Source organism: Muscardinus avellanarius, assembly GCF_963383645.1.
Source record: "Muscardinus avellanarius genome assembly, chromosome: 3".
Classification (NCBI taxonomy): Eukaryota; Metazoa; Chordata; class Mammalia; order Rodentia; family Gliridae; genus Muscardinus; species Muscardinus avellanarius.
Window position 1 is genome coordinate 166,220,087 of NC_137788.1, and position 26,257 is coordinate 166,246,343.

Sequence of the window (26,257 nt, forward strand, 5' to 3'; positions counted from 1 at the left end):
CGAGGCGGTGCGCGGCTCCCTCCTGGCCCTCTACTGTGGGCTCCCTCTCTCTCACCCTGCTGGACTTGGCCTCTCAGGTCTGAAGCCCTGGCAAAACCCCAGCTTTGACTTGGATGCGCCCAGAGTTAGCGCCAAGGTGAACGTCCCCGGGGAAGTAGGGAGCCGACGAGCACCGGGCGAAGCCGGCACCCGGAGGCCCCGGTCTCCAAGGCAGCCCCAGGGATGCTCAGGGCACGTCAGGACACAGAGGGCCAGGACACAGAGGGCCAGGACACAGAGGGCCAGGACACAGAGGGCCAGGACACAGAGGGCCAGGACACAGAGGGCCAGGACACAGAGGGCCAGGACACAGAGGGCCAGGACACAGAGGGTCAGGACACAGAGGGCCAGGACACAGAGGGTCAGGACACAGAGGGTCAGGACACAGAGGGTCAGGACACAGAGGGCCACGCCGGCCGCTGGGGCCTCAGCCCAGACACACGCCGTGTTTGACTCGACGTTCATGTTCAAAACAAAGTTCGTTCTCAGTCGAGTTACTGGCGCTCCCGAGCGCACTTGTCTTCAAAACGGCGCTCTAAGTCAATTCCGGGCGGGGCTCCAGGCGTGCTCACCGTGGAGTGCTGCCACGTGGCGGCCGCTCCCACCTTGGCCTCTTCTCTTTCTTTCGGTCCAAGCTGACAGTGTTTCTGCTGATATAAAGCCGGCAAGCAGGGCATGGTGGTGCACACCCAGTGCCTGGGAGGCCGAGACAGGACGGCCACAGGTTCGTGGCTAGCTTGGCAGCCTAGGCCCTCTGCGACTTAGGCCCTGTTTCCAAATAAAGGAAGAGGTGAGGGCAGAGGGTGTGGCTCAGAGGTTGAGTGCCGGGATCAACCCAGGACTCTGAAGATAAATAGTTAAGGTCCTTACTTGCCTGGGATCTCAAGAGCCTCTTACCTCTCACTGACATCTCAGGCATCCCTGCCACCCAGGCAGGCTCCTCTGGCCATCTTCCTGACAGCCCTCCACCCTGGCTCCTTCCGTTCCGTACTTGGTTGAGGGACCGATGAGCCATGAATCTAATTTCCTCTGAAAGGCTATGTGCAACCCAGGACTCTGACCTCCTGATCTTTCTGAGGTTGTCTTGTGTCTGTCTGTCTATCTGTCTGTCTCTCTCTCTTTTAGGTACTGGAGATTGAACCCAGTCATACCTTTGAACTATCCTCCCAACCCCCTTTTAATTTTTGAAACAGGATCTCACTGAGTTTTCCTGTACTGGCCTCTAACCTGCAATCCTCCTTTCTCAGCCTCCTAAGTACTGGGACTAGAGGTGTGTGCCACCATGTCCAGCTTTGCTTTCTCTCACGACCGTGATATTGTGACAGTGAAGGTCATTATTATAGCCTCATTTTCAAGGTGAACAAACGGGGGATTTTCAAACCATCAAAACTGGCTGTTTTTGCCGTTGGCAATCTCATTGCCCGCACCCTTAGACTTTACTACAAGAGACAGGAAGAGAGCGGGCCGCCGTCAGTCCTCTGCTTGGGAGTCTCCTCCCCGGGTGCTGAGTCCCATCCTTGGGTTGGCTTGCTGGGAGGCCGTCACATTTCACAGACCTGGTGGCGTGTGGTAGCTGAGCCCAGGCGCTCGGCCCCGAGGCGGCGAGCCCAGGAAGCTTGCCTGGGCCGCGTGGTGCGCTGGCCGGCTGTGTCCCGCCGGCGCCCTGGGAAGGAGTCATGGTCTGTGGGTTTCCTGCGCCCCGAGCCTCACGTGGGTCATGTGGGTCGGCTGGGCGCCTGCCTCCGCCTGCCAGCCAGCCAGCAGCACGGCTCCTCACGTCCCGGGCTCCTCACGTCCCGGGCTCCTCGCTGCCCACTCCGGCCTGTGCCCGTCCTCTCCTCGTGCCGCCTTTGTGTAAGAACTCTCGTGATCGCATTTAGGGCCCACCTGAAGGACTTCCCCATCTCAAGACCCTCAACTAACCCCCAACTGCAGAGACCCCTTTTCTGGGTGAGGCTGTATCTCCACGGTCCAAGGATTGGGCCGTGGAGCACTGGGGGCTCTTTAGCCGGCTGCAATTCCTATACGATCTGTACTCGTGTGCCTGTCGACGGAACCCAGCCAAGCTTTCCATCACTCTGCCACAGGACCTTCCCTCCTGAGCTCGGAAGCCTGCCCTGCATCTCCCCAGAGCCCCATCAGCGGCCCCTGATGCCCAAACCTCTGCCCACAATGTGTTCATGGCCATTCAGCCGTTCTCTGAGGAGCCGTGGATGCTCTCTACCCGTCCCGTACTTCTGTGTAAATGCTCGCTCGAGGCACTAACCTCAAGGTTAGTGTCTAGTCAGGGCTATGTGGGCTTTCCTATTATGTGTAGCAGAATCCTCCCAGCCCCTGACCACTGCCAAATTCTGAGGACTTTGTTACCATAGCAGCCCTCTGCCAGGTAATTACTGGTCGATGCTGTAACAAATTGTCATGAATGTATTTACTCTAAAAAACACATTTTATTGCACTATAGTCCTTGTGGTGCCAGGCGTGGTGGCGCACGCTTGTCATCCCAGCATTCAGGAGGCTGAGACCGGAGGATCATGGTTTGCAGACAGCCTCAGCTACTTAGTGAGGCCCTCTATAACTTAGTGAGACCCTGTTTCAAAATAAAGAATAAAAAATAGGGCAGGGGGTGTAGCTCAGACGCAGAATGCCCCTGGGTTCCATCCCCAGAAAAACAAATAAGTAGATAAAGTTCCTGTGGTCTGGGGCCCGAGGGGCTTCACAAAGTATTCAAGGGTGTTATGGGTATGTTCCTTCTGGAAGTCTCTCTCGGCTTCCACAGTCACCTCCCCTTTGACGCTGATACTCGTCTCCCCCTTATAAAGATTCTGGAGATTATACGGTCCCATGTAGGTAAGCTGGTATAATCTTCCCATCCCAAGAGCCTTAAATAAATATGCAGAGTTTTTGTTTGGTTGGTTTTTTGTCTACCACCTACTGCATAGATACAGTATTTTTTTAAGAATGAGGAAGTCTTAGATCTGAAGAGATTATCCACCAGGAACCTAGAAACTGTGTGTGTGTGTGTGTGTGTGTGTGTGTGTGTGTGTGTGTGTGCGCGTGCACGCGCGCGTGCTGGGGATTAAACCCTGGGGCATTCTACCTGTAAGGTACATCCCCAGCCCTATTTTACAATTTAATTTGAAACAGGGTCTCGCTAAGTTGCTGATGTTGGTATTGTTTCTGTGATCCTCTGTCTTAGCTTCCCAAATACCGAGGTTCCAGGCATGCTCCACCATGCCCAGCTTGAGACTTTTGAATTATCTCGTGGTCACTGAAGGGCTGATCTTGGCTAAAGGCATTAAACCCATTTTTCACTCATGTCCATTTTTTTTCTGAGTATAAAAGCAGCTATTATTATCTTTCTTCTTCAAATGAGAAGACCGGACATAAGGAGTCAGGCGGTTTTACAGAGGCCTCGCAGTTACTGGGTGGCGAGCTGCTTAAACGTCCTTCACGGGTCCCAGCTGGGAGCTACCAGCTGTTGTCAAACACACAGCCCTGTACTGAGTCAGGGATCCTAAATCTCAATTAGGATGATGACAACCTACGAAGCACCCTTTTCCTGCCCTAAAATTAAGATGTTCCGAAATGGCACATAGGCTTCAACATGCAAATGTTTACGTTGTCTTAGAAACTGGAAGTAAAACATGAATTGTACCTTTGGGGAAGTACTGGCATCCTGGCTCTATGCTAAGTCAGTGGACTTTTGCCAGAGGCAAAGCTCCTTAGCCTCTTGGGTCCATTTTCTTCAACTGCAAAGCTAAGCGTTGGACTCGGTGGCTCCCAGGCTCCCCTGATGGATGGACGCCTCGACCATGCCTGGAGTACGTTGATCCTGGCTGTGCGACGAGCCCGTCTTCCATCAGGGCACTTACAGTTCAAAGACTTACAAAGAGACGTCCCTCCTTATCAAGAAATGCCAGCCCAGGTCATCGTTGGAATGACTCGAGGCATAGAATATGTGAACATATTCTCTTGGCTGGTCGTGGTGGCGCACGCTTGTCATCCTCGCGCTTGGGAGGCGGAGACGGGAGGATCTCGCAGGTTCGAAGCCAGCCGCGCTGGCTTAAAAGACCCTGTTTCCAAAAATAAAAAAGTATAAAATAGGTCTGAGAGTGTAGCCTGGAGGTAGAAGGGCTTCCAGGAACCCCAGTACCATTAAAAAAAAAAAGTATTATCTTATGGAGGCTGAAACACTTGCTATTGGGGGAATTTAACTGAAGAATTTTCTCGTTTGTTAGAGGAGAGACATTCTTGTAGACCAAGTGCACTTTCTGAGGTTTGGAATTCTAATTCTAACGAGCTCTATAAAAATAGCGGAATCGCCGCTGAGGCTGTAATGACAGCAGTTACTGAGATGGTAACTGCAGAAACCACTGCCTTTTATGTCTTCACTGGAACCACTTTGAGCATTTAAAGCACTTTTACAGTGTTTCCTATATAGGTCAGCTAATTTCTACCCACCTGTCTGCGCATACTCTCTGCCCCGCTCTTTCTGCACACACACGTGCACGGGCACACACACACATGTAAACACACACACACACACACACACACACACACACACACACACACTCCCATATCCTGCCGAGAGACCTGGCTGCCCAGCAGCCTGGCGACATGGTGGGAAGCTGGTGTTTGCTGGGATCGAGAGCTCAGTGAAAGCTGTTGGCAGTGGCTGGACCATCCCCCCTTCTGCCTGGTGTGGGACGTCCTGTGGAGCGGCTGACATCTTTAGGGGGACTTAGAGCTGGGTCTGCTGGTAGAAGTCTCTGGAGCTGCACCTGCGCTAAGACGGAATCCCCAGAACGCCCTCCCCGCCCACCCTGGGCACACAGTGCGCCCAGTGCTGGTCTGGGTTCCCGACACACCTGTGTCCGTAAGTTGGCAGAACAGAGGCCATGAGCCCACAGGGACAACTCTGCCACGTGCATGCCGTCTTCACTTAACCGTCAGGCTGGGCCAGAACGTCGCTATCACAACACAGGCTTGCACACGGTACTGCTCCGATCAGCCCATGAAATAGGAGGGACCACCTCTAATAAAAATATGACTGTGCGTTTATCCTATATGCACATATTTTGAGCTCAGAAACCATTTTAGAGAAACCATATATTTGCAGCATTATCGAGGAAAGCTCTTTAGATAATGATAGGTAAGAGATGAGAAAAAAGAATAAATAATGTTTAAGGGCATCCCAGGTCGTTTCATAAGCAGTAATATATGTAACACACACCCCCCACAGGACTTCTGAGCAGATCTGACTTAAGCCTTATTTCCGAATGTTACACACCAATAGCACACACACATGTGATCTTGCGGGGACGGTCTAAACAAGGTCATAAATGAATTAATTAAGCCAGGCATGGTGGTGCACACTTGTAATCCCAGTACTGAGAAGGCTAAGACAGGAGGATTGCAGGTTCGTGGCCAGATCCAGCAACTTAATGAGAATCTGTTTCAGTAATAAAACGATAAACTAGGACTGGGGGTGTAGCTCAAAGGTAGAATTCTCCTGGGTGTGCGCGCATGCACACACACACACACACACAAGTACTTGATTGGCTTTCTGGGACGGTGATAAAGTGTTTGCTTGAGGATGCGCGTCAGCGATCCACTGACAGGTCTGTACCTGCTCGTTTTCAGCTTGACCATCTCTGCCGAGTGCCCCATGCAGCTGGAGGACTTCCCCATGGACGCCCACGCGTGCCCGCTGAAATTTGGCAGCTGTAAGTTATCTTCATCAGGATGGTAGAAATGCTTCTGTGAGTGACTGCAGGTCCTCTGGGAAGAGCGGAGGCCCAGTGTGTGTGACAGGACGCGGCTGAGAAGATTGCAAAGTACTTTCTCCTGGGCACCTAAGTTTTGTTCTTCTTACCTGAAAACTAAGAATGCGCACACCTGCTTGACTTATGTGACAGTAGGGAAGGCTGGCACTGAGTGAGGGTGAACCCCGAGTGATCCAGGGTGTGTGTTCCAGTCCACTGGACCCAGGCAAAACTTAGAGGGAGAAAGATTGGCTGGCGGGCCTGGAGAGTTCAGTCCCGACCCATGCATTTACGCAGAATGCCAAGCAGCAGCTGGGGCTCCGGCCCTGGGGCTCGGTGCCGGGAAGCAGAGGCAAGGGGGAGGTGGTGGGCTTACACAGTACCCAAGGCCACCCCTCCAGGGACCCGCCGCCCTGTGGCTGCCTCCAGCTGAGGTCCACGGGACATCTTATTTTCAAATCTAACAACGTGTTGTCCTGAAAATGCTCCTCGTATTCCCATGCTGTGACTCAGCTCACCTGACCCCACAGCGCAGGGGAAGGAGCATTTGTTGGCTCAGGGTTCTGGAGGTCGGAGGTTTCCGCCCAGGTCACACTGAGAGATCAGGGTGGAACAGAAGCAGGGTAAGAAGGGGGCTCTGCGCTCACCCCAGGGAGGCGGGCAGAGCGCAGGCAGGAGGGATAGAAAGACAGGTCCCAAAGCCACAGCCACTCCCACGCAGCCAAGCCCGCCCAACACGGCTGCCTCGCCCAGGCCTCCAGGCCTTGGGGATATTCTTTTTTTTTTTTTTTTTTTTTTGGTGGTATTGGGGTTCCTGGAAGCCCTTATACCTCCGGGCTACACGCCCAGACCTATTTTATATTTTTATTTAGAAACAGGGTCTCCTAAGCCAGCGCACGCGGCTGGCTTCGAACCTGCGCGATCCTCCTGTCTCCGCCTCCCAAGCGCGGGGATGACAAGCGTGCGCCACCACGCCCGGCAGCCGTGGGGATATTCTAAAGCAGAACTGCAGCACCCCAGCTCTTCACCTGAAGTCCTTTTCCTTTTCTTTACATTGCAGGTGACGGGTGACTCCCTCAAAGTGGGCTCCCAGCTTTCAGCACCCAGACTGTAATTTCTGTTGCTCTGTAGCGATTGGTGCGTTGACTTGCGCCCTCTAGAGTGCTCCATGAAGGCCGCGGAATGGTCCTATCCACAGCCTGGCTCAGCCAGAACACTGATCTGTTAGGAGTCTGTGCTACTTGAGCACATTCTCGATATCAGGAGATAGGTATGCACTTACTCAAGGCGAGTCGGCATTCCTGGACTCAGCCGCGCCAGACAGAAGCTGGTAACAGTGGCTTCAGATGGACGTCCGCAGTGGCATCTCTTCTGGGATACTTGGAGAGGGGTTAGAATGGAAACACCATTTCCTTCTCTCCTTCCTTTCTTCTATTTCTTTTCTTTTCTTTTCTTTTTCTTTTTTCTTGTACTGGGGATTGAATCCGAGGCGGTTCTACTTCTGAGCTACATCTCCAGCCTTATTTTTAAATTTTCAACTAGGGTTTCACTAATTGGCCAGCTCTGGCCTCCAGCCTGTGTCTTCACCCTGTCTCGGCCTCCCAAGCACTGGGATCACCGGCTGCCTCGTTTCCATTGACTATTCCTCTGTGCTCATGCGATGGGACGTTTCCATTTGTGGACGCAGAATGTCCTCATTGAGATTAACCGTGAAGACGAGGTGGATCTGCGTCCTGGCGCCTGCTCCTTTGTGGAGTACGCACGAGCTGGCCCTTTAGCCTCTCTGAGCTGCTCTTAGGACTTCAGCACGTCTTCCCCTAGCCCAGGGTCCTGCAGGAAAGCCCCGTCATCCCACAGCCACGTGTGGCCTGGGTTGCTTTTTCTTGCCTCTTTCAAATTTCTGTCTTACACACTTGACAGTTTGTTGATAATGCGTCTTGATGTGAGTTTCTTTGGGTTTATTTTATTTGGGAATCCCACAGGTTCCTTAGACTCGGGTTTCCTGTTTATCTGTTTTTTCCCAGATCTGGAAGTGTTGAGCAGTTTTTTCTCTGAATGTGCCGTTTTGTTCTGTTTTGCTCGTGTCTCTTTCTGAGATTCCGCTGAACATGTTGTTCTGCTCAGGATGGCTCACAAGCCCCTTAGCCCTCCTCCACTCCTCCATTCTTCCTTTGGTTTTGTTCCTCTGATTGACGCTCCCGGCGACCTGTCTCTGGGTCACTGGCTCTCTCTCTTGTACGTGATGCGCCTGCTGCCGGGCCTCCCTCGCCAGTGACGCTTCAGTCAGTCATTGCCGCCTTCTCTCCGTCGTCTCTGCCTGGTGCTTTTTATGCTTGCTCTTTGTGGGAATTTCACTTTGTTTCTAATGCTTCCCTGACCTCCTGAGCATCTTCGTAATGGTTACTTTGAATACACTGTTGGATAAATCACAGAACTCCATTTTCTCAGAATCCATTTCTGGAAATTTACCTTGTTCCTTTTTTGGGGAACATATTTCCTTGTTTCCTTCTTTTCTTTACTTTGTGTATTCCTGTGCACATTAGATGGAGCATCTCTCTCTCTCTCTCTCTCTCTCTCTCTCTCTCTCAGCCAGCTTTCTATTACTATAATAAAATTCCTGCGGCAATCAACTGATACAGAGAAAAAGGTTTCTTGTGGCTCACATGTCTGAGCCCATGGCTCCTGGCCCATCGTGAGGATGCACGATGCAGGAGTAGAGCCACCCGTATCGCAAGCCAGAGAACAAGATAAAAAGGAAGTGCTGGTCCCAGAGCCCCTCGAGGACTCGCTCTCGGTGACCTAAGGACCTCACACAACGTCCTATGTATTTGTTAATATAAAACAAGTTAATTGAACTGAAATCAAACTCGCCCAGTGTTAAGTGGTTCTTTTAGCTTGGGGGTGTATGCTCCATGGATTCAAACACATAATACAGAGTTACAGATGTGGGTGCAGAGAGTGCGCATGGGTACACGTCATGCTTTCTGTTGGGCCTTGACACCTTGCTTTCCGGCTGTCGCACTCTGATGGCTGCACCTTTTCTTGAATTCCTTACTCCTACAAAACTGAGAGAGGGTGTCTCAATATTACAGATCTCAATTCTAAATTTTTAAGTGAAAATCTGTTCATTTTTTCCTATGTGTCCTCCCCGTTTCTACTGCACTTGACCCCTCTCCAGGGCCGCCAGAGGGAGGAGTTTTCACTGGGTGTGCGGTATTCATAGTTGTGACCTCATAACAGCTACTCTGGCTTGCGAGAAGGAGCCCCTTTGACTCTAGTGATTTTTTTTTATTATTTCTGCCATACCAAATGAATTTTTGAAATGAAAGGAAATAAGTATGTGTAGTGAGCCAAAAGTAAAGTTGGATGGAAAATTATTTTCAAGTTATGGTTTTAAATGTTATAATGGGGGGAATGGTATAGTGGAAAGGCACTATTTGAGAATGATTTAAGTCACTAGCTCCTACAGGGTGGCTGCGCACATCATTATGTGAAAGAAAACACCTACTTAAGGTCCCTAAAGCATTTTAGTTGGGGGAGAGAATTACTGCTTTACATCCCCAAAAGAATTAATGGTTCATGTCCCCAGAGGAAAATCAGTTGTATAATTTTAAATTCTGCCATTCTCAGTAGAGGAAGATTATGTGTTGATAAAAAATGAAGTCCAAGATTATTTTTCGCCATACCACAGTGCTTCTGTGTTCACTGGTGTCTCCGTCATTCTCACTGCTAAGATCTAAAAGACCTCCCCACACACCTTAGAGGATTTATTTGCTCAGATTCTGGGACTTACTCCATGTGAGGCTAGGGTCTGAAGCTTAGGGTATAGAAGTGGAGGGGGAGGGAAAGAAAGAGAAAGAATGAATGAGAATAGGAGAATAAACCAGCTGAGAGAGAGAGAGAGACAGACGGAGATGGGGGGAGGAGAGAGAGAGAGAGAGAGAGAGAGAGAGAGAGAGAGAGAAGGAAGAGAAAGATTATAAGCCAAGCTGAGAGAGAGACAGAGACAGAAAGGCAGAGAGAGGGAGAGGGAGAGAGAGAGAGAGAGAGAGAGAGAGAGAGAGAGAGAGAGAGAGAGAGACAGGCAGAGACAGAGAGAGGGAGAGGGAGAGAGGGGGGGAGAGAGAGAGAAAGAGATTATAAGCCAAGCCGAGAGAGAGACAAAGAGACAGAGAGAGACAGAGAAAGAGAGATAGAGAGGGAGAGAGGAAGATACAGAGAGGGATGGACAGATTATAAACCAAGCTGAGAAAGACAGAGACCCAGAGAGAGAGAGAGAGAGAGAGAGAGAGAGAGAGAGAGAGAGAGAGAGAGAGAGAGAGGAGGGAGAGATTATAAACCAAGCTGAGAGGGAGAGACAGACAGAGACAGAGAGACCCTAACCAGGCCCAGCTCTCACATAATGAGTCAGCAAGAGGAGGGAGGACCGGGAGGCCTCATATAGTTCAAGCCACACCAGGGACTCCTCCTTAGCAACCAGGCCCCGCTGCCAACATGGCTACCTTGTTCCCGTGAGGGCTAGGGGTGTCTAAACCTAAACCACTGCCCTAGGTTAAACTAGTTCAAGTCACTGCGCTACCCAGGTTTAAAGGTGCTGGTGTGCAGAACAGGCAGCTCGAATGCAGTGTTTGGCTAGGAAAGCTTGCAACAACATGCGATGGCCTAATTGCTAAATTACCTCATGCTTGATAGTCAGCCGAGACCCAATCCTGCATCACATGCAAAGGGAAAATACTCACCTTCTGGAATATTCTCGCTTTATACAATCAATGACATTAAATAAAATCAGTATCACATAAACTATCAGAAGCGCCTCTTGACCTCAGTAGAAACTTTAAACTGTCATGCCTGCACCACCAAGCCTGGTTTCATCTCTCCTGATACTTTGAAACTGGAATTCAGTTGATTGAGCTTGTGATCGTTTGTGTCTATTTGCTGTTTGTATCATGAACATAATATGAAAAAGCAATTAGAGGTATTTGATGCATATATCATGTTTTACAGAGTTGATCAGGAGCTAGAAAAACTGTACAAATATCACATTCTCTCAGATTTTAGGGATTTGGCTCAGGACCTGCTAATTTTCACAGAAGAAATGCTGCTCAACTAAGTGTTCTTACTTATCTTTCTTCTTCTGGATTACTAAAAATAGGTGCTTCTCCGATGTGCTCCCATAGACCACTGGCATCGCAGTGTGCAGAGGCCCAGTGTGGTAGTATAATGAGTTTCAAATTACCCAATTCAACAGTTCTCTGCTATTAGGAGACAAAGAAATGCAAATATGTCGTTATTCTAATGAGCACATGCTCCGGTTTCTCTAATGCAGAAGCAAATTAACAGACATTCCTGTTATTGCTGCCTCTAGATTCAAGAATTCAAGCAAATGTTGAAATTAGCCCAGCTTATAGAAAGATGTTTTGGAGTCTGTAAAGACATTTCTTAAGACAACAACATGTCTTCCATTTAAAAGCAAGTGCTTAAAAATATCAAAACTGTTTGAAAAAGGGGGAAAATCCTATTTTTTGTTCATTTTGTTTGTGGAACAATGTACTAAATACTGAGTTAAGTCATGAGATAATATCTGGATCATGAAAATATATACTAAGTCTGACCTGAAGGCTCCTTTGGTGGGCATCCAGGAGGGGATTTCAGGAGAGCAGGAGTCTCTCTCACTGGTAGGTGAGCCTTTGGTCACACGTGCGTGAGCTAACGGTCCATCCACACAGGCAGAAGTGTGGTTCTGCCACGGCATTCACCACCCCAGTCTATACCAGCTCAGCATGAGCCCGTGTGATCCCCAACACAGGTTTCTGAAATTCTGATTTGAATGTCACGCTCTCTTAGGTCTAAACCTTGGTCTGCCTAGAGTCTCACTGTAATTGGTTTTAACAATCAGGTTGATGCATTAATTAAACTTGGTTACTGCCGACGGTCTGAATGTTTGTGCCCCACCCAAATTCACGTGTTTAAACCAAATCCTCAAAAGGATGGTGTTGGAAGGAGGGGCGACCAGGAGGTGGCAAGGTCCTGAGTGTGGGGTTCTCCTGAATGAGACTCCTGCCCTTAGAAAAGTGGCCAGAGCCTTCTGAGTCCTTCAGTCACGAGAAGATGCCATAAGGAGGCCCCGGGTGACCAACACAGTTAGGCCACTGTCTTGGGTACTTTGACTGTGGCCTTAGTCCATTTGGGCTGCTAAAATAGCATGTCATAATTTAGGTTCTTTAATTTATATAAAAGTATTCTCACAGCTCTGAAGCTGAGACACCCAAGATCAAGCAGCAGGCAGGTTTACTGTCTGATGAGGGCCTGATTTCTTTTTTGTAGAGAGCTGTCTCTTCATGCTAACCTCAATGGCAGAAGGGGTCAGAGACCTCTGTGAAGTCTCTTTAGCAGGACACCAAGCCCATCCAGAAGGACCTACCCACATGTCCTTGTCATCTTCTAAAGACCACCTCCTGCACATCGTTTCTTGCTGATGCAGTCACATTTAGGATTTAGTTCTTTTCCTTCTCTTTCCTCCCCCTCCTCCTCTTCCTCCTCCTCCTCTTCCTCCTCCTCCTCTTCCTCTTCCTCCTCCTCCTCCTCCTCCTCCTCCTCCTCCTTCTCGATGTTAGAGATTGAACCAGGGCTATTAAATCTCCATACTAAACCCCAAACCCTATTTTATTATTTTACCTTTTTTATTGGTGCATTGTAGCCATACACCTTAATGGAGCACAAGATGGTGGAGGCATACCTGCACACATCACTCATTTAGCCCGTCCCCGATTCCCGCCCCCTCCCTCCCTCCCGTGTTTGGCTTAGTGATTGTCTTTGTGAATGGACATCATGGACATTATGGTATTTCCCTCTTCCTCCCTCCCATCAGCCCAGTTAGGCCTTTTAATTTGCTCATCTATGTTTCTCCCCCTTCCTCTAGAATTCCTCCTAGGACCCATTTTCTCCCTAGCTTCCGCATATTAGGGAGAGCCTCTTATTTCTTACTTTTTGTGACTGACTAATCTCACTTAGCAAAATGTTCTTCAGTTCTATCCATTTTTCTGTAAACAATATAGTTTTATTCTTCTTTACAGCTGAGTACAATTCCATTGTGTACACATCCCATAGTTTTGTAATCCATTCATCTGCTGATGGGCATCTTGGCTGGTCCCATAGTTCTGCAATTGTGAATCGTGTGGCTAAGAACACAGATACGCATGCATTAGTTCTTATTTTATTTTTTAATTTGAAACAAGGGCTCACTGTTACCACACTCTGGCCACAGACCTGTGATCCTTCTGTCTCAGGTGCCCACGTACTGGGATTAGAAGTATGCACCACTGCACCCAGCTGTGATTCAACTTCAACATATGTTGAATTAGCTTGATTGAATCTTTCCCTAATATATATATATATCTTGAAACCTCACACTGTACCCATAGATCCACACAATTATTATTTGTCAATAATACATTTAAGCAGAGAGGGGGCTTCTTTGGGAGAAACGAGAGGCTAGCGTCACAAGGCACGTGGGCAGGGCAGTGACCATAAAGGCCTGTTTAAAGTACGGGGCGAGGTGCGTGGCGCTCAGCCAACAAAAGAAGGACATCACGATGACGGCTGGTGGGAGGGAAACCAAGAGCTAGAAACTCCCCTGAAGGAGGTAGAGATGACGAGAGCAGACAGCAGGGGGCATCAGATACAAAAAGTAGATAGATGGAAGAGGGACTTGATTCAGTGATAACGCTGTGATGTTAAGACCAGGCGACTTGAAACAGTGACTTCCCGTGAGGTAAGTAGAAGGAACTTCTGGTTTGAAGGCGGCCAAGCGAGTTGGTGTATGCGGGGAGGGAAGTCGAGTAAGGGATCTTCCCTCGGGCTCCTGGCCCTCTGCCCTCCTCACTCCTGTCTGCTGGGAGGGAGACTGGCTTACCCTCCTTCCCGTCTCTGGTCCTCCTAAAGTCGGTAGACCTGGAGAGCAGTTTCTTTCACTCTCTTCCTGCGGATTTTGCAAGGACTTGACTCTGAGCTGGTGCTGGCCTCATGGCTGGTGACCTTGACCCTGCACAGGGCTCAGCTGGTCAGGGGCAGATGTGTCCTCTCCTTCTGAGTTCTCATTTACCTCTCATCTGATGCTGGACAAGGGAAAGGATGTGGCAAAACCCCACGGCTCTAATTGTACCTGCTGTGTATGGAGCAGGGTCTCTGGCTATCTGATCGACCCTTAGGGACGCCATATCTATATGCACCTGTGTTCTGTGGAGTCTTCTTATCTGCAGTGTGTAATTGATAAGCCAGGTGTTGGCTTGGTTTTCAGTCCAGGAGTCTGAGGTCATACAGGCGGTGTGTGGCAGTGTCTCGTAAGAAAATGACTGCTCATTCCCACCTTGGTTTTTAGGAGGGAGAGGAAGTCGGGAAGCCTGGGTATTAGAGAACTCAAGTCCTTTACACTTTCAAATCTCAAAGACTTCAGTTACCTAATCTGCACTTCTTCAATGTTATGTGTGGCCGATGCCGTGTAACACCAGCTTCATAGAAGGCCATTAGTTCCTGCGCATACCAGCACTGCCTGTCCAGTAAGGCTGACCACCATCCCCACAAATTGAATCTACTTTTGACTGACAATTAGAATAAATTCAAGTCATAGCTCAGAGGTGCCTGTTTAGCATACTTGAGGGCTAGGGACATAGTTCAAAGTGCTTAGCATACTTAAAGCCTGGGTTCAGTCTCTAACACCACACACACACACACACACACACACACACACACCCCTCAAAAGGGAAAAAAGAAAATCAATTCAAGTAGAAAGTTCTTTTTATGAGACTGGCTCTGACACCAAGCAAAAATCCTTCTTAAACTGGGTGTGGTGTGCAAGCCTCTAATCCCACAACTTGGGCGGCTGAGACCGGAGGATCACAGGTTCCAGGACAGCCTTAGCAACTTAGCAAGACCCTATTTCAAAATAAATCAACAAAAAGGGCCAGGGGTATAACTCAGAGGCAGAATGCCCCTAGGTCAATCCCTAATGCCAAAACCAACCAAAGAAACAAAGAGAACCTTCCTAACATATGGTTACACTCGCTGCGGCTCCTAGTGACATACAGGGTGCCAGTAACACTGTGTGCTTAATAGCCGTGCACGCCCGTTGCTCTCAGTACAGCTGTCGGATGTGATTTGTCCAAACTGCAGGTAGGAAAGTGGAGGCTTGGAGCTCAAGGAGGCTGTTCAAGCTCATTCCCTTAGTGAATACTAGAATCACTACTTGTTATTTCATTGATAGTAAAAATAATAAAAAGTCATGGCATCTGAAATGCAGTTGGTCGGGCCAAGGCCCCTGCTGCTCAGAATGTGCAGTGCTAGTTCAGAGTGTCCTCTGAGGGGCAGGAGCCCCACGGGCAGCGATGATGAATTCCCAAGTCGGCTGTGAGTGAAAAATGTTTCAGACTTTCTCGCTTGGCTCTGAGGAGGGCGAGAGCTGCGTGTGCCGGGCTCTAAGTCATGACAGCTGAGCGTGCAGTAACCTGATCGCCTCCTTCCCTGCCGTCCCAGCTCCAAGACTGAACGCCGCACCTCTGACCCAGGGATTTAGTGTTGCTGCTCAACACCTGAGCAGAAAGGGACACGAGTGGCCATTTCCTCCCACCCCGAGTCGAGGAGAGCAGGGCTGGGTCGTGCTGAGGTGAGGCGCCGCACATTCTGGAGCCCACGGTGCCCTTGCTGTTTTTACTAACAACCCACCAACATCACCCACATCAGCAGACTGAACCATTTGGAAAGCAAAAACACATGAATTATAATGTATCACGGCCATGATTTCAAAAACTTTGATCTACTGTAATTGCCATTTGGTCGCGTCCCCTCCTGAAGGTAAGTATTCTTACGCAGTCCCCTGCGCGCCCCAACAATGGAGATGGGCTTAGAGAGGACTCGTGCCTAGCGAGGCTCCGGTGATGGACGCACCCCTCCCCAGGCCGCAGAGGAGTGTGCCTAGCTGATCACGCCTCCCAGCCAGGGACGCCTGCAGCCCCGCCCACCTCCTCTCCCTGCACTAGGGCAGCCTGGTGGTCCTGGGGGGCCAGCGGTCCCTGCCGCCACTCCGCCTCTGTGGCTCAGACACGCCATGACTCCCATCTCCAGGCACCCTGGCTTTCTCTCACACTGCAGAGCCGCCCTTGCTCCTGCATCTCGCGCGCTACCCGCCCTCTCTTCTCTTCCATCGCAGACCTGGTGTCGCTCAGCAGTCAGGCACGAGGGAGGCATCGTGTCTGTCTTCTGCGCTCTTTTTAGATGAATGTCTGTATTCCCAGACATGTCCTCACTCGCAGATCTGTTCTGCATCACCGACCTACTTCCCTGAGCCTCGCACTCCTCCAGGAGCCCTGGGAGACTTGTTCATCAGCCCAGTTACATCTGCCAAGGGCCATGGGATTCATCTTCCTTCTGAATAGGGAGCTGGCTCCCACTGCCCTGTGCACAGGGACTCAGAAAGGAGGGATTGCTCATGACCCCCGCAGCTGGGGCCATGGTGGCCACTGGAGGTGGCCAGCTGCCCCGTGCAGATTTCCCTGCTATGAGGCAGAGGAGCTGTGGAGAAGTCACAGAACAGGTGCACAGAAAAGCCGAGAAGCTGGGGACAGGAGCCAGGCTGGGGACGGCAGACGCAGGGTTTGCTCCCTGCCTGGAGGACACGGCCTTATCACCCTCCTCTGTCTGGTCTGCTCTTCTAACCTGGCCACAACCCAGCGTGGTGCCGAGCTCAGAAAGCGCTTGAATATCCAGAGTCCTGCAACATTCACAGAGTGGGAAAAGGAAATCTCAGTGCCATTTAGGTAGAACTCCGGGAGCCATCAGATGTGCCGAATGTGCCTGGCAGAGCCCACGTCCAGATGATCAGAAAGCCATTAGCCGAGAGGTAGAGCAACAGCACGCCTACGCCTTGCTCACCCAAGACGCCAAATCCCCAGCAGGGAGGAAACACGCACAGTGCATGCCATCGGAGCTCTGAGGTGGCCATGCCAAGGTGCATGTCTGGGTCACCTAGGACTTAAGGCCCGTGCTAATTTCTAAGAGGTTGACAAGAGTATCACGCTCGTCTCTTTGCACAGGAGCTGAGCCGCCCTCCAGGCTCTCGTCTGTTGCTCTCGGCCAGACCCTGTTCACTTCTTTTTAGTATCCTACTACCATGCACATCAGCACTGGGGCCTGTCACCAATTCTGATAGCTCTGACCCCACCCTGGTCCAGCAACCTTAGAAGGTGGCTTCCCACGTGGTCGTCGTTTGAGGACAGGATGCACCAGTTACTCAATGAAAGTGTTGAACATCGCTGGGGAAAGCGTGTGCCAAAAGATGTTCAGAAGATGACTTTGGGTATTTATTTATTTGGGGGTGCTAGGGATTGAACCCAGGGGCATTCTACTTCAGAGCTACACCCCAGCCCTTTTCATTTGTTATTTTGAAATAGTGTCTCTCTAGGCCGTTGAGGGTCTCACTAAGTTGCTGAGGTTGGCCTTGAGTGTGTGAGCCTCCCGTCTCGGCCTCTCAAGTACTGGGATTACAGGTGTGTGCCGCCACGCCTGGCTGAGATGACTTTATCAAAAGATGCTTCAAAGTAGAAGCCCTGAACGCAAAAGATGACACTTCGTTTTCATGAAAGAGACTCAGTGTCAGATGTCACGTCTCCCGGTCTATACCTATAGTCTAGCAACACATTGTATTGCAGTATAATTGCCTGAAGGGTGTGTGTGTGTGTGTGTGTGTGTGTGTGTGTGTGTGTGTGTGAGAGAGAGAGAGAGAGAGAGAGAGACAGACAGACAGACAGACAGACAGACACTGAGGATGGAATCTAGGAGCATTCTACCTTTGAGTGACACCCCCAACTCTATTTTCTACTTTATTTTGCAGTACTGGGGATGGAACCCAGGACATTCTACCTCTGAGCTACACCCCCTGCCCTATTCTTTTTACTTTATTTTGAAACAGGGTCTCACTTAGTTGCAGAGGGCTCACTAAGTAGCTGAGGCTGTCCACGAATCATGATCCTCCTGTCTCAGCCTCCCAAATGCTGAGACTACAAGCATCCACCACCATGCCTGGCTTACTTTCTACTTTTTAAATTTTGTTTAAACTGGTGTCCCTAAGTTGCAGAGGGCCCCACTAAGTTGCTGAGCCTGGCTGTGAACTTCCTCTTTCAGCCTCCCGAGTACTGGGATTACAAGCGTGTGTCACCACACCTGGCCTGGGTCTTGTTTTAATGCAGCTTGCTAAGATGATTAGCACGTGTATCTGGGTGGGCAAGTGGCTGCATAGAGTCAGGACCCCGCGAGAGGAAGGCAGCGCCGGCCCTTCCAGCTGTAACAGCTGAGCCTGGCGCTGGCATTGGAAGAGGGGCGGACAGAGATCCGGGAGACGAGCAGGTGCCTCAGAGGGGTGGACAGAGATCCGGGAGACGAGCAGGCGCCTCAGAGGCTCTTACACAGCCGTGGGTGGCAGTGGCGGGACAAGGTGAGGTGAGCGCGGTCACAGCTAAAGGCTACCTGGGCACAGAGTGCACACAGGAGCCAGCTTCAGGCCATTAGAGCAGCACCTCTGATGGCAAGTGAAAGCCTTCATAATGCAAGCATCATGCACTGGGGGACAGGCCGTGCTTTGGGAGTGGGGTGCACAAAGGCTAAGCTGTAAATTAAAAGCCTGGCAGAGTGGGCTTCATTAAGATGAACCCCCCCCCAATAACACCACAATCAAAAGGAAATAGCTACCCATCTGACATGGGCACGCGGGGCCATTCCTGTGGACGACGGACTCGCGTGGACACTGCCCGCCCGGCCGCCCCGGCCGCCCCTCGTGGGCCTCTGCCTCCAACCCAGCGGGAGCTTCCGGTCACACTCGGGGTGATGGAGGTGTTCTGCTCTCCCGCTCCTGGCCGATTGGTTGGCCAAGCATTAAAAAAAAAGTATCCCTGCTTTCTAGCTCCCTTCCTTTCTCTGGCCGCCACGGTCTCTCGCCTGGATGACTGTACTGCGTCCCACCCCTGCGCGCCCACGTTCCGCTCCCCCGGCCACTCGGCCACAGTGGCCCGTTACTGAGTGATGGCGACTGCTTGCCTCCTGGCTGCGGCCTCTGCCCAGGGTCTTCCTGGCTCAGAGGAAGAGTGAGAGGCCTTCAGCCACGTTGGTCCCTCGCTCTGAGATGCGGGACACTTACTAACACTAGAATATGCTATCTAGCATACTATAGTTACATACTGACTGAAATATGAATTATAACAATTATGAGTAAGCATATATAAAACAGCCATTCGGAGGTAGTACCAATAGACTAATACACAGAAGCTCTACATTAAGACATTGAGCCTGTGTAATACACTGGTGTCCGTTCGGTGGACACATTCGCAGAATTGAAAGCGGGGCACTTCACGAGAGGCCCGTTTTATCTGGTCCCCCGCCCCTCCATTGCCTCCTGCTCCCCTGGCATGTTGGCCATGCTCCTTGCCCGGGTCCTCTGCACTCCCATTCCCACTCCTGGGACTGTGTGCCCGGATCGGAGGGCTAGGTGGACAGCCTCCTGAGCACCCCGGGGTCTCCTAGTTAGGAGCTCTTGGTCATCTCGTTTACAGTGACTTCTCTCCTAGACACAGAAACATACAGAGTCCCTCAGCAACTTAGTGAGACCCTGTTTCTAAGTAAATAAACAGGCTGGGGTGTCACTCTGGAGCAGCATGTCCCCCAGGTTCAAAGTCCAGGACCAGAATTAAACGGCGTCCCTGCTGCTTCACCGCTGGCGTCTGTCCCCAGCACTCGCTGACACCCGCCTAGGGCCTGTTTGACTGTGATCTCTCTCTGGCCCGCAGAACCTCAGTTTTGTGGGGAGGGGCTTTGGCTTCTTTGTCTCCTGCCCTCCCCGCTTTAGTTCTCTGTGGCTGCTGAGGCAGGTCACGGGCCTCGCCACCCAGAGCCAGGCGGGCCTGACGTGTCTCTGGCTGGGCTGCCCAAGGTCGCCAGCTGGGAAACAGGGCTGGGAGCCGAACCCTCTCCTGCTCCATCGCCAGAGGCAGCGCCACTCCTGAGCACAGCGCGGGCAGTGAGCCCGCGCTGGCCATCCTTCTGCTGCTCAGGGCCTTTAGTGGGAACTTTCCGGACTCTCCCGCACCCTTGTATCTTCCGGGCTGGGAAGAATCCGTGTTCGTGACACTTTCCCTCCCCCGCAGATGCCTACCCGAATTCTGAGGTGGTCTACGTGTGGACCAACGGCTCTACCAAGTCCGTGGTGGTGGCAGAGGACGGCTCCAGACTGAACCAGTACCACCTCATGGGGCAGACGGTGGGCACAGAGAATATCAGCACCAGCACAGGTACGGTGCCCGCCCTGCTGCGCCGGCTGCGGCCCACTCCGCGCCCACCACAGCCGAGCGCGGCCCAGTGAGTGAGCGGGTCCTGGCTGAGAGGACAGCCCCCGGCCTCCCTCCCTGCAGCCCCATGCAGAGGCACCGGCTGCGGCGTCGGGCATTAAGGGATGGATGCCAGGCGTTAATCCGCAGCGCGTTGGCAGGCCGTGAGCAGGCCCTGCCCGAGGAGAGGCGGCCTGCTTATATAACACCCTGCCTGAGGGCAGAGCTCAGAATCTTGTAGGAAAGGTGGCGGCTTCCTCAGCTCCTGCAGGGCCTGCTCCCGGCCTCCTGCTTAGAACAGTTCAGACAGTTCCTTGAGGTCCAGCGAGGGAAGTGCAGCCGAGCCCAGAAAAGGGACAGCAGAGTCAGCACGAGAGCCAGCCGATGCTCTTAATCCCCATGGCCACCCCAGGGCCCTGGTGCAGAGTGGGCGGGAGGCGAAAGGCTAGCAGCTTTTGCCCTCTGGGCCATGGAGTTGTGGATTCTGCGGTCAGAGAGCTCCCACTGGCCACAGCTGTGCTGAGGCTGGACCAGGGATACAGAGTCTCTCCTCAGAGCAGAGAGATGACAACCTACCAGGCAGCATGGCCTCTGCTTGCAGATGGAGCTCACGAGCGCACGCACGCCCTGCGCTATTCCTCAGGTGTGTGTGCGCAGGGCCAGGGCCCGCAGCAGGGCCCGCGCACCGGGCGTCCTGCAGGGATGGCGGAGCCGGGAGGAGGACAGCGTGACCACTCTGCTGCCTGCTTCAGGGAGCGGAAGCAGAACAGCCTGACTATGGAAATGAGCGTAAAGGTGGCTTGGCAGGAGGTTGGGTAAAGAACTGTGGTGCTAACAGAGGGCGGTAGCACTTGGGCTTGTTTCAAATAGTTCTCTAAAAGTTTATAACCGATTTATTCTACATATGGGTGGATGTATCGCTTTGAACCTCCCTGTGATGTGTGATTACGATACACCAATGAAAGCATGTGTGTGTATATGCGTGTACAGTGTGTGTCTGTGTGTACAGTGTGTGCATACGTGTGCATAGTGCGTATATGTGTGTACAGTGTGTCTGTGTGTACAGTGTGTGCACATGTGTGCCTAGTGTGTTTATGCGTGTACAGTGTGTGTCTGTGTGTGCACTGTACATTCGTGTGCCTAGTGTGTATGTGTGTGTACAGTGTGTGTCTGTGTGTACAGTGTGTGCATACGTGTGCATAGTGCGTATATGTGTGTACAGTGTGTGTGTACAGTGTGTGCATACGTGTGCATAGTGCGTGTATGTGTATACAGTGTGTGTCTGTGTGTACAGTGTGTGCATATGTGTGCATAGTGTGTATATGTGTGTACAGTGTGTATATGCGTGTACAGTATGTGCATATGTGTGTACAGTGTGTGCATACGTGTGTATAGTGTATTGTGTGTGTACAGTGTGTCTGTGTGTACAGTGTGTGCACACGTGTGCCTAGTGTGTATATGTGTGTACAGTGTGTGTCTGTGTGTACAGTGTGTATATACGTGTGCACAGTGTGTATATGTGTGTACAGTGTGTATATGCGTGTACAGTATGTACATACGTGTGTATAGTGTGTGCATAAGTGTGTATAGTGCATTATGTGTGTGTATGAGTGTGTGTGTGTTTCTTCCCCTGCTTATATTCTGGAAAGAACACCTTTTGTTTCTAAAACATCACCTGATCTCACTGCCGTCCACTAAAGAGCAAATGTAAACATGAGAGGAAGGATCAAAAGGAAGAGAGGACTTAACCGCGCTGTGCAGAAGGATGAGGGCCGGCCGCATCCTCACGCGTCCAGGAGAGGCCACATTGGATCATCGTCAAAGATCCAGTCCTCGCTGCTAAACACGCCCCTCCCTCTCTATCTGTTACTCTTCCGTGTCCTGCACACTTGGCGCCGTCACCTGCCCGGGGCTGGGCAGCAGTCGTCCCCGTGCCTTGTGAGCTGGCTAGCCCTTTGTCTAAGCCGGCACACGGTACCATATTTCGCGTTCCCGGTTCCTTTGTCTCTTGACATAGGACACGTTGGGGTTGACACTCGCGCAGCTCCCAGGAGCTTGGCAAGCAAGCCCTCGGTAAACGCCGGCTGACACCAGCCTCCCACATCCCAACGCTCTGCCCACTGCCCCTGCCGCCGCAGACCACTCCCCCGCGGAGAGGGGAGAGCCCAGCTGTGGTCTGTGTCAGTGGCCTGCAAGCCTGCCCGCCCCGTGACACAGCCCAGCTCCCAGGCCACGCACAGGCCACCCCATTCAGCTCAACAGAAACGCGCTGCCCTCACCTGAGCTCAGCTCAGCCTCCACTTCCCCTCCCATCCTCCATCCCTCCAGGGAGATTCGAGCACCAAGGAGCTAAGGCTGGCGCCAAGCCGCCCTTCCCCCACGCTGCCGCGCACCTGCGCGCCTTACCAGTTAACAGTCAGGACTGCATCGTTGTTGGTGAAGAGCGGGAGGTCCCCGCTTGCCTCCCACACGGCCAGGCAGATCCAGAGGAGGCAGTGGGACATCTCCAGGGAGCGCCCTGACTCCAGGACAGGGGTGCTCGAGTCCCGGGCGCCCGTGGACGGGAGGACCGGCCAGGATCCCTGGGCCGTGGCTCTAGTGTCCACCCTCCTCCGGCACTGCGCAAGAACAAAACCTTGGGGCACAGGAGTTGGCCGTCCCAGCGCCCCAGTGCTTTCTCAGCGGGGAAACAGGACCTGCCCACCCACGGGGCTCCCAGATAGCCCGACTTCTCCTGCAAAGGCTAAATCCTGAAATCCTGATTGCAGGGGAGGCCAGGGGCCAGTCAGAGCGCAGCACAGATTGTGAGCGGGGATTAGTACAACACACAAAGCTGATTTTCCCTAGGGGAGGCATCCGTCAGCAAGGGCTCTGCAGAGGCTTGGTGGGGGCAGCCAAAGAACTTACTTCTAGAAAGACAGTTCTGAGAAATTCTGAGACGTTAGAAGTCCATCTAACCTAGGAGATCCATTCCTTCACCTCTGCCCTCTCCTTCACAGAATAAGACAAATGGGCCCCATGCGTGGAAGGCAGAGGGGAGGACTGTTGCTTACCCGCCCTGGGAGGCTGATGTGCACGGGTGTGCTTGCTTGCAGGCGAATACACCATTATGACAGCACACTTCCACCTGAAGAGGAAGATCGGCTACTTTGTCATCCAGACCTACCTGCCCTGCATCATGACCGTGATCTTATCCCAGGTGTCCTTCTGGCTCAACCGAGAATCTGTCCCAGCCCGGACAGTTTTTGGTGAGTGTCCCACTCCAGGCCCGGGCATCCGCATCTTACTATGGAGACTCGGTCTTCCCCTCTTCAGTTTTTCCCTGATTCCTGAGACAGGATTTCCAGAGACCAAAATCAGAGACAGGTTTTTTTTTGTTTTGTTTTGCTTTTTTTTTTTTTTTTTTTTTTTTTTTTTACCAGTGAACGGCTCAGTTGACCAACTCCCGTAGCTGAGCGTCAAAGTGCCCATGTGATTTGACGCCCTAGGTCTGTCACTCGGGAGAGGGGAGGAGCGAGTTGGACATTTATTATAGCTAGCTTAGGTCACACACCAGCTCCCTCCAGCCTTCTAACTGGCTCTCCCTTGTCTACATTGGGAAGGGCTCCTGCACCGACTCTGGTGGTCTAAGGACAGCTCCCTTATCTTTCACTTGCTCACAGGCAACGAGGGGATGTGTTTGGAAACTCTTACTCTTTCCCATCTTGGGTCTAAACTCCTGAAAATATTTCTAAGGGTCTGACTTGGTGTCCTGTCTCATAGGGATGATCCTTAGGATTCCCAAATAACAGCAACCAGAGCTGTTGCTGTTGGCCGGCCTTAAGTGTCCCCAGGGACGTGTGTTAAGCACTTGGTACCCAGCCTGTGGTGCTGTCGGGAGGTGGTGGGCCTAGGGGAGGAAGTTAGGGCACTGGAGGCGTGCCCTCCGAGGAGGTGTGGGCACTGGAGGCGTGCCCTCCGAGGAGGTGTGGGACTCTTTGCTCTTTTGCTTCCCGGCCACTGTGACGGAGGGGCTTCAATCCACAGCACACTCCTGACGCGCTGCCTTTCACAGGCCCGAAAGCAACAGCGCCAGCTGACCTCCACAACCATGAGCCAAAACCTTTCATCTTTTAAAGTGATTGTCTCAGGTGCTGTGTCGCGTGAGGGGCAGTGGCTCCTCCGGCCGCCCATCCGGCCTGTGATCCGGGTGACAAATTGATCAGTTAATTAAGACCTTGAGGTTAGAGATGAGGACTCGGGACTTCTCTCCAAATGATGGCTACAGGAATAATGTGTGGTCTATGTGATAACCGCTAACTTTTTAAAAGCCTTTCATGGGTATCCTTTGTTAAAATTGCCGGCATCTCTCTGCCCTGTGTGAACCGATGGTGTTTTTATGGTTCTCACAAAGGAGTACTTCGTGAGTTATCAGGCAGTTTTCTTTGAAATGCGCGTGCCATTTTAAAACAAACCACCCACATCAGGCAGTCTATAATACAGCATTAATCTCTCTCTCTCTCTCTCTCACACACACACACACACACACACACACACACACACACACACACACACGCAGCCAGTCCTCTGCAAACTCCACATCCTTGGATTCAACCAACTGTGGATGGGAAATATAAAAAAAAGACGATGCATCTGCACTGAAAAAATACAGACCGTTTCCTTGTCATTATTCCCTGAAAGCAGCGCCTGTTTACACGGCATGTTCATTGTCCGTGGCACTGTTGTTGTGTGGAGAGGATTTGTGACTTACGGGAATGTGTGCATATTATCTTGTGTACAGACTTGAGCACCTGTGGATTCTGGAGTCTCCGGGGGTCTTGGAACCGATTCCCCGTGGATACGGAGGGAGGAGTGTGCGGATACGGAGGGAGGAGTGTGCGGATACGGAGGGAGGAGTGTGCGGATACGGAGGGAGGAGTGCACAGTAAGAGCCGAGCAGCATTGTTTTGATCCCTGGGGCAGTCAGGAGAGACACAGCTCAGGGGGACCTTGGCACCATGGAGGCACTGGAGCATGTGTTTCTCCCCTTGAAGCTCACGTGGCAGTCAGCTTTCTGTCACTGTAACAAAGGGCCTAGATAATCAACTTTGAAAGAAGGCAGGCTTATTTGGGCTCACAGCTGTGAAGGTTTCAGTCTCTGGTGAAATGTGCCTTGTTTCCGTAGGCCTGTGGCAAGGCAGTACCTCAAGAGCACATTAACGGTGGACTTTGTGGGGAACAAGGCATTCACCTTGCGACCGGGATGTGTGTCGGGGGAGGTGGATGGCGGGCTGGGGGCTCAATATCCCCTTCAAGGCCATGCCCCAGGGACTGGGACCCCCGAGGACCCACACCCTCGGCTTTCCACCACTCAGTTGTGCCGCAGGCTGGGGGCCCTGCACACATGGCCCCTGCGGACCCTGAGCCAGTCCCCGAGGAGAGGGCCGGGGCCCGCAGGCCCGTGCTGGTGAGGACGTTCACTCCCTCTTTCCATACCGGGAATGCGGCGCACACAAGAGCTCTTGCTGTCGGCACTCACGGCTCTGACAGTAGCAGAGACTTCCTGGGCGGGGCATAGAGTGTCCCCACTGCCCGTACTGCAGGGCCTAGCCGGCGTGGACCTCGCTTGGCCGACTGAGCAAGCGTCAGGCTATTCAGGAAGGTGGGGTTTGGCTCCTGGCCAGGCAGCCCCAAGCTGAGGTGCCTGGTGAACTCTTGAGGGGGCACTTAACAGGCAGGTGCGGCGTGGGGCGATGGAGAATACTGCCTGACCTAATCAGTGTCCTCTTGGAGATTTCCAGCGCACGGTAGGATGCTTGGGAGTCAGAGGAGAGGCGTGCTAAGGTCCTGCGCACAGTGCCCTCCCACAGAGCGATTAAGTGGATTTCTGAGAACAATCAAAGGTGTCGGCTGAAGACTCCGTAAGCGTTGATTCCGTGCAGGGCTGGTGTTCAGGGAGTAGGTACTACTGCCTTTGGAGGGAGGCACTGCACGGGAGCCCCTAGCTGCAGTGACCGCGGGACACGGCGCCCCTGGCTCGGCGCTGGCCTCCTGTGGTCATCACAACAGAGTCCAGGGCAGGTGGCTGCGGCAGGGTTCACTGTCTTATAG

General features: G+C 52.0%; 1 protein-coding gene across 1 annotated transcript in view; it reads left to right on the plus strand.

Moving 5' to 3' along the window:
- The window catches only part of GABRA5 (gamma-aminobutyric acid type A receptor subunit alpha5), a gene marked incomplete at both ends in the record, with an annotated part of 64,311 nt that overhangs the window by 31,901 nt on the left and 6,153 nt on the right, over positions 1-26,257 (plus strand). Inside the window, 3 exons of the mRNA XM_080692056.1 lie at positions 5,683-5,765; positions 19,988-20,131; positions 23,263-23,415. Coding sequence (XP_080548182.1) covers positions 5,683-5,765; positions 19,988-20,131; positions 23,263-23,415 — 380 coding nt within the window. The remainder of the gene's footprint in view (positions 1-5,682; positions 5,766-19,987; positions 20,132-23,262; positions 23,416-26,257) is intronic.